Source organism: Austrofundulus limnaeus, unplaced genomic scaffold (assembly GCF_001266775.1).
Source record: "Austrofundulus limnaeus strain Quisiro unplaced genomic scaffold, Austrofundulus_limnaeus-1.0 Scaffold224, whole genome shotgun sequence".
Taxonomy (NCBI): Eukaryota; Metazoa; Chordata; class Actinopteri; order Cyprinodontiformes; family Rivulidae; genus Austrofundulus; species Austrofundulus limnaeus.
The window spans coordinates 700,812-707,983 of NW_013952626.1; the positions used below are offsets into that span (position 1 = coordinate 700,812).

Genomic DNA, 7,172 nt, shown 5'->3' on the forward strand with positions numbered 1-7,172 from the left:
TGTAACAAAGTAAATGTACTTAGTTACTATAACCTCTGGGAAAAACTAACRAGAGAAAACTTATGACCATATTAGGTCATATGTTGCCTTCCAAAAAAAAGGATGCCAAAAATGTAAAATAAATAAATAAAATTGTAACATTATATATATGGTGGTTTATTAATCTTTTAAATCAGATAAATATATAGGTGTTAATTTCCCTGAAATATAGTCATAATTAACCATTATTTCTACTGGAAATAAACATTAAAGAGTAAAAATAAATTATATAATAATCATAAATTAGTGTCTTATTACATGTGTTTAATATACATTCTTCTAAAACATGTTAGGCCAGAATTTATTATTTTCAAACAGAGCTAATCAGTCTTGTGTTTCTTGGATTAAAATGTTTTATTTTTTTTATTCTTTTCCACAGAGTAAATGCAGTTTTGGTCATATTCTGGTTCCTTCATGCTGCTGAAGCTCACCGTGTGCCAGCTGCGGTCTCCTCTTTATCGTTCTGACGGCTCGCCCGGGTGGATGGTTTACTCGGCTTATTTCTGAGAAGCAATAAAAGAAAATCATTGCTTTGGTGCTAAATTTTCCTTCACTGGCAATAAATGTGATGAAACGGGTGTTCTTCGGAGAGGTTCGGGGCAGATGTTTATGCGTCAACACTGCGAGGGGATGAGAGTGCTACTGTTGCACACGCCACACTTCAGTATTTACGGTGTCGCCGGACGTTTTGTCAACATGAAAACTTTAATGAAGTTCATTTTGCGGATTCATTACGTGGCTCGAGCTACTAAATAAAACTCGAAACTACCTTTCAGCCTCCAGGCGAGACGCCAGCCGAGTCGTGGCTCTGGTTGAAGTTTCTTTTTCGTCCTCTTCCTCCTCCTCTTCGTCGTTCTGCTCGGGTTCTTTTTCATCTGCTTTATGTTCCTTTTTATCTGAGTCAAAGRTGGAGGTTTCAGGCGGTTATTAAACATGCTCAGCTCTACTCTTTACAACACGATACAAAGTATAATAAAAATCCGTACTTCTTTATTTGGGTTCCCGTTTGACTCATTTTCAGATAAGCACTGGCACTTTTCCAGCAAAGTCCTTTTGTTTTCAATATAAATCAAATTAAAGTTATTTTACCTGAATCCTCTGCAGCTGCAGCCTTTGGTGGCCGTCCTCTGCGAGCAGGTTTCTTTGGAGTTGGCTCCTGGTCCTCCTGCTGCTCCTCCTGAGCCTGAAGAGAAAATCAAACATCTGAGTTTTTATAAGTTGCTCACATGCTGAGTGTGATTTAACATGAAGATAAAAATACAATTTTTAAATGTCATTTCAAACATACGTCTGGTTTCTTCTCACTGCTGCTCTCCTCTTTTACATCCTCTGATTGGCTCACAGAGGGAGAACCTGAAAAGAAGTCATGCTTCAAATTTTCTCTACAAAATACGAGGTTTTTCTGCAGACGTTCAGCTGATGAGATCCAACAAGCTTCATGATAACATTTTAGGTTATTTTATTTTCTGTGTGTGTGCAGGGTTCCTACAGTTTAATGCAAGTTAAAATTAAGACCTTTTACAACTTTTAAATGCCAAATTAAATTAAAATTAAGACCTTTTAAGACTTTTTAATGCCAAATTAAATTAAAATTTAAGACTTGTTAATGCCAAATTAAATTAAAATTAAGACCTTTTACGACTTTTTAATGCCAAATTAAATTAAATTTAAGACCAATTTCACAAAAAACAAAAAGGACAAAAAATAAAAACTGGCAGAAACTGATGAATCAAAGTATTTTTGGTTGAAGTATTCAAATACTGCTAATAGACCAATAATTTTTATCCATATCCAACTGCTTTTTTTTGTCAAATATAGCAAAGACATTCTTAGCAGTCAATTTTAAACTTAATTTCATTCCTGGAAATTCTCTAACGTCCCAGAATTTGGAGTTTTAGGACCCGCAGTGGGGTTTCAACCCCAATTTGCTGCAGATGAAATCTTAAAGTGCCGGTGACATCAATTTTTTTGTAAGAAATGTGAATACATTTTTGGAACATATTACAAAACWAATGTCACACTGCTCAGATGRACAGTTGTTGAGATATTTGCATGTGAAATAACAGGAAGTGATGTCAAAGAGGAATRTCTGCATGTGAATGTTCAARTTTTGTTTTTTACCAATTATTTTAATATTTGAGAYGAATTACAGTCATCCTATGTACGATGTGTTAACRTTTTTAAGACTTCTGAAAGATTGATTGAAGACATTTTAAGGCKAATTAAGGCCTTATTTTTGGWTCGAWGAATTCAATGCCTTTTAAAACTTTTTAAGGATCTGCAGGAACCCTGTGTGTGATTCCTCACCGCTGTCTTTGTCAGGTTGTTCCTCRCTTTGTTCTGCTTCACTGTTGTCCGTCACCTCCTGCAGAGCCTGTGGTTCCTGCAGGATCACACATCAGGARGCACACATGGATARATATGGTGCTTCAGTAAACTACAGAATAGTAATCATCACAAATCCTACCTCTGCAGGTTCCTCCTTTTCCTCTGATCTCTTCCTCTTCACTGCTGCTTCACCTGGAGAACAAACACATCAAATAGATCATGTTGTTTCCAGATGAATTGGAATTAAAGCCACCAGCATTTATGTATCTGTCTTTGACAACAATACTTTATCTTTCTGTTTTAGAAGACAACAAAAATATACACAAACTTCTTGTTGCTGTTATAAACTTTGCTTGTTTTTCCTCCTGCTGCCTGCAGGTGGTGCTGTCACCCTCCTATTTGAACGTTTCTCAAACTGTTAACATTTCTATCTGATTAGCAGCTTTATTCTGGTCTAATAAAAACGTGATGAGATGAAAAATAAACTCACGCATGTCCACAGCCGTCTTGGAGTCTGTGTTTCCTGCAGCTTCACCGTCCTCTGCTTTACACTGCTTTTTGCCTGAGTTCAAKATGAAGGTGTCAGGAATTTAAGTTTATAAAGTTTGCTCTTTTGCTTTGAGGATTATGCTCTGTGCAGAGGCATAATCTTGTTTATCACATCACACAAAACAAAAGAAAAATTTTTTTGTTTTCAAATCAAATTAAATTTCTTTTACCTGAWTCCTCTGCAGCTGCAGCCTTTGGTGGCCGTCCCCTTCGAGCGGGTTTCTTTGGAGTCGGCTCCTGGTCCTCCTGCTGCTCCTCCTGAACCTAAAGAGAAAATCAAACAACACATGAGTGTGTATAAAATGGGATAACACTCTGATATGATCAAAGTATAATTCTGAATTAAATAGAAATAGTAGAATTAAATTTAATCCCAAACATACATCTGGTTTCTTCTCACTGCTGCTCTCCTCTTTTACATCCTCTGATTGGCTCACAGAGGGAGAACCTGGAACAAAATCATGTTTCATGACATTTTCTCTACAACAGATGAGGTATTTCTGCAGACGTTCAGCTGATGAGATCCAACAACCTTCTTGATAACTTCCCTCTACATTCAGTGTGTGTGATTCCTCACCGTTGTCTTTGTCAGGTTGTTCTTCACTTTGTTCTGCTTCACTGTTGTCCGTCACCTCCTGCAGAGCCTGTGGTTCCTGCAGAATCACACATCAGGACGCACACATGGATAAATATGGTGCTAAAGCAAACAAACTTGCTGGATGATATGGTTAAAATTTGTATCAGGATAAAACTTTTAAGTTTGCTCGATACAATATAATTTTAATATCAATATGATTTATAAAAAATATCAGAAAAACTGCCAAGAACGCCAATATTTATTTATTTACCTGATGCCTTTTAAGATATCTTTATTAAAATTATGATAAGTCAGCACAAAAAGTGAAAAATCTCAAATTTACTTTATGACTAGTTAGAWTTTAATTGTTGATATCTGAAATATATGTTTCAGATAAATCACTGCAGACGTCTTGAATTAGAGCCTCCATACACGCTAAYGGTAAATCTGACAGAATTTACACTAGTTTGAATGCAATTAGATATTTTTATAGATAAAAATAGGTATTTTGCCTATTCAATATAAAATGAGATATCTTAATTAACTAATATGTCTAGTCATAAACCAGTTTCAGATATCTGGAATTTATGTGCGGAGAAGCCGATTATATGTGTCACAATGGTCTGCCATACCTGTCTGTGTTTACAGCGTTGGCTTCACTTTGCTCRACAGCTGCTGATGGACAGATGTTGCTGTTTTAATAAGAGGTCTTAAACATCTAGGGGGCTTCGTTTTCATCCACTCAGAATGTTCTATTGAGTGGAACTTTATCAGACGGTGGAACAAGTTTGATGTTCCTGCTGTGAGTCGGACCAGAGTCTGTACATTACAGCAAACTGAAAACTGGACTTTATCAGACGGTTGATACCCGACCCACCTCCACACCACTGAATTACAGCAGTCTTTTCTATCTTAACTAGTTCTTCTGGTTCTTTTCCAGCAGTGRACTCTTGCTCTCTTACAGCTGTTGAGCTCATTTTGAGGCTGATATTCACGGTGTTGTACGTAGTGTTGTTAGCGTAGTGTAAACAGAGTGAGCTGAGCGCTGCTGTCGAGCCTGTGGTGTACCTCATCAATTCCTTTAAAAGTCATAGCACTGTTATTGAAACGTTTTCTACTGGGATACATATTGATACTGACTTATTGTTTAGCACTAACACAGGGATAGGCAACCCTGGTCCTCGAGTGCCACTGTCTTGCATGTTTTACTYGTTTCCCTGCTCCAACACACCTGATTCAGAGATTGAATTACCTCTTCCAAGTTCTGCAGAAGCCTRTCAATCAACATACATTCAGATCAGGTGTGTTGGAGCAGAGAAACAAGTAAAACATGCAGGACAGYGGCAMTCGAGGACCAGGATTKCCTATCCCTGCACTAACAGATTGACAAACAATAAAATAACAATTTACCTCTCCAGATTCCTCCATTTGCTCTGATCTCTTCCTCTTCACTGCTGCTTCTCCTGGAAAATAAACAAATCAAATAAAATCAAGTTGTTTACACACGAATTAAAGCCACCAGCATTTATGCACACAAATTAAAAAAGAAAGGTCATTTTTCTTTCAATTTAATCAAATTAAATTTACTTTACCTGAATCCTCTGCAGCTGCAGCCTTTGGTGGCCGTCCTCTGCGAGCAGGTTTCTTTGGAGTTGGCTCCTGGTCCTCCTGCTGCTCCTCCTGAGCCTGAAGAGAAAATCAAACATCTGAGGGTTTATAAGCTGGGACAACACTCTGAGTGTGATTTAACATGMAGATAAAAATGTCATTCCAAACATACATCTGGTTTCTTCTCACTGCTGCTCTCCTCTTTTACATCCTCTGATTGGCTCACAGAGGGAGAACCTGGAACAAAATCATGCTTCGTGACATTTTCTTTACAAAAGATGAGGTTTGTCTGCAGACGTTCAGCTGATGAGATCCAACAACCTTCCTGATAACACTTTAGGTTATATTATTTACAGTGTGTGTGATTCCTCACCACTGTCTTTGTCAGGTTGTTCTTCACTTTGTTCTGCTTCACTGTTGTCCGACACCTCCTGCAGAGCCTGTGGTTCCTGCAGAATCACATCTTGACTTACACATGGATAAATATGGTGCTAAAGTAAACTACAGAATGATAATCATCACAAATCTTACCTCTGCAGGTTCCTCCATATCCTCRAATTTATTTCTCTTCTCTGTTGCTTCACCTGGAATTTCTACAAAAGATTAAAAACTCATTTTAAAGTTGCTATTTTAGACATAAAAAAGTGTCTGCTGAACAATTTTAGTCCAACTTCTTGTGGGATTGATATAATTAACAGTCCTGCTGTTTCTAATTAGCAGCTTGACTCTGCTGGTGAAAACAGGATAAGTGCTGCTTTAACTTGGGAAAAAAAAAAGAAGAAGTAAATCTCACCTGTGTCCACAGTCTCAATGATGTCCGAGTCTCCTGCAGCTTCACCGTCCTCTGGGACAGGAGACGGCGGTTCATCTTTAGTTTCCTGTGGTTCATCTTTATCTTCAGTGCACTGAAAGACAAGGAAACAAWCATACTAAACTACTGCACAGTGAAATTTACTTGATGCTTTGTGAATTATTTTTTTAATTTTATAATAAAAAATGAGCATGTTTTAATATTTTGAACAAACCTCTTGTTGCTCTGCTGCTTCCAGTGTTGATGTTTCCTCTGTGCTGCCCTCAGATTTTGTCTCATCTGTTTTCTGATCATCTGATGTTGAAAACAGAAGTAAAATTARGAAAAAAAACAACTTCTGTTCAACATTAATCTATCCTCAATTGCATATTGTAGTAATATAAAGTGAAAAACKTAATAACAAAACAAAAGTTTATCATGAACTATATATAACAAGGTGACCTGACATTAGTCAGATTTTGGTTTATGTAAATCAGAGCAGGATAGTTATAAATAAATGCAAACAATATGTGCATTTTTCTTTTATGCAAGTACAAAATTAGTATTTATGGTCAAAACGACAAATTATAGAATGATTTAAATAATGATCAAGACATGTTTATTACTATGTTGTAATTGTTCTGTTTAATAAATACCAGCTGTRGTTCTGCAGCTTGATGTCTCCTCTTCCATCTCCTGGTCCTTTTCCTCCTCCTCTGTGCTTCTGGGTGACTCCCTGTGTGGCGTTTTTATCTCCACAGCCATTTCCTGTTCAGCCTCCTAAAGATTACAAATAAACAAGCAACTAGTTTTATCTTCTGAAAACTATAGAAGATATAATAGTGATGATTCTTACSTGATCAGAAAGCTGGTCTTTAGTTTCTTTTTCCTCCTTTGCATCACCTGATGTGGTCAAAATGCAGCATTTTAGTGGACAATTTATCCATCAATGATAAATTAAACTGAGATGCTGACATTTTACTTTAAGGGTTTTTTGATTCTTTCTGCTGCTGTCATTGTGCATTCTGGATTTTTTTAAAATATATATATAATTTATCCACTTCATAAAAAACACACACATTCACATACAACAAAACGATAAAAATCAAATAAAAATGAAAGGTAGCAGAAGAAAAAATCTTATATCTGCCCCTATTTTCAAAAAATAAAAATTTCAAACAATAATAATCAAATAAAACAAAACAAAAAAWTCAACTCCTCAAACAGTAACTCTTACAAATACAGATTAAACAATTTCATATTTCTTTAACAATTTAACTT

The 7,172-nt window shown here is 36.3% G+C and overlaps 1 protein-coding gene across 9 annotated transcripts in view; it reads right to left on the reverse strand.

Annotated features, from left to right (window-relative positions):
• bod1l1 (biorientation of chromosomes in cell division 1-like 1) overlaps positions 1-7,172 on the reverse strand; it is an 18,904-nt gene that overhangs the window by 3,427 nt on the left and 8,305 nt on the right. For 4 of the 9 annotated variants that reach the window (XM_014019591.1, XM_014019590.1, XM_014019589.1 and 1 more), the window contains exons 20-38: positions 6,748-6,794; positions 6,548-6,671; positions 6,127-6,206; positions 5,895-6,006; positions 5,633-5,694; positions 5,475-5,550; positions 5,274-5,338; positions 5,086-5,179; positions 4,904-4,956; positions 3,494-3,569; positions 3,300-3,364; positions 3,087-3,180; positions 2,858-2,929; positions 2,507-2,559; positions 2,347-2,422; positions 1,328-1,392; positions 1,129-1,222; positions 809-935; positions 471-542 (exon numbers count right to left, since the gene is read on the reverse strand). In XM_014019591.1, the coding sequence (XP_013875045.1) occupies positions 471-542; positions 809-935; positions 1,129-1,222; positions 1,328-1,392; positions 2,347-2,422; positions 2,507-2,559; positions 2,858-2,929; positions 3,087-3,180; positions 3,300-3,364; positions 3,494-3,569; positions 4,904-4,956; positions 5,086-5,179; positions 5,274-5,338; positions 5,475-5,550; positions 5,633-5,694; positions 5,895-6,006; positions 6,127-6,206; positions 6,548-6,671; positions 6,748-6,794 (1,507 nt within the window). The remainder of the gene's footprint in view (positions 1-470; positions 543-808; positions 936-1,128; positions 1,223-1,327; positions 1,393-2,346; positions 2,423-2,506; positions 2,560-2,857; positions 2,930-3,086; positions 3,181-3,299; positions 3,365-3,493; positions 3,570-4,903; positions 4,957-5,085; positions 5,180-5,273; positions 5,339-5,474; positions 5,551-5,632; positions 5,695-5,894; positions 6,007-6,126; positions 6,207-6,547; positions 6,672-6,747; positions 6,795-7,172) is intronic. The other 5 variants (XM_014019592.1, XM_014019594.1, XM_014019593.1 and 2 more) reach the window with 5 other exon arrangements.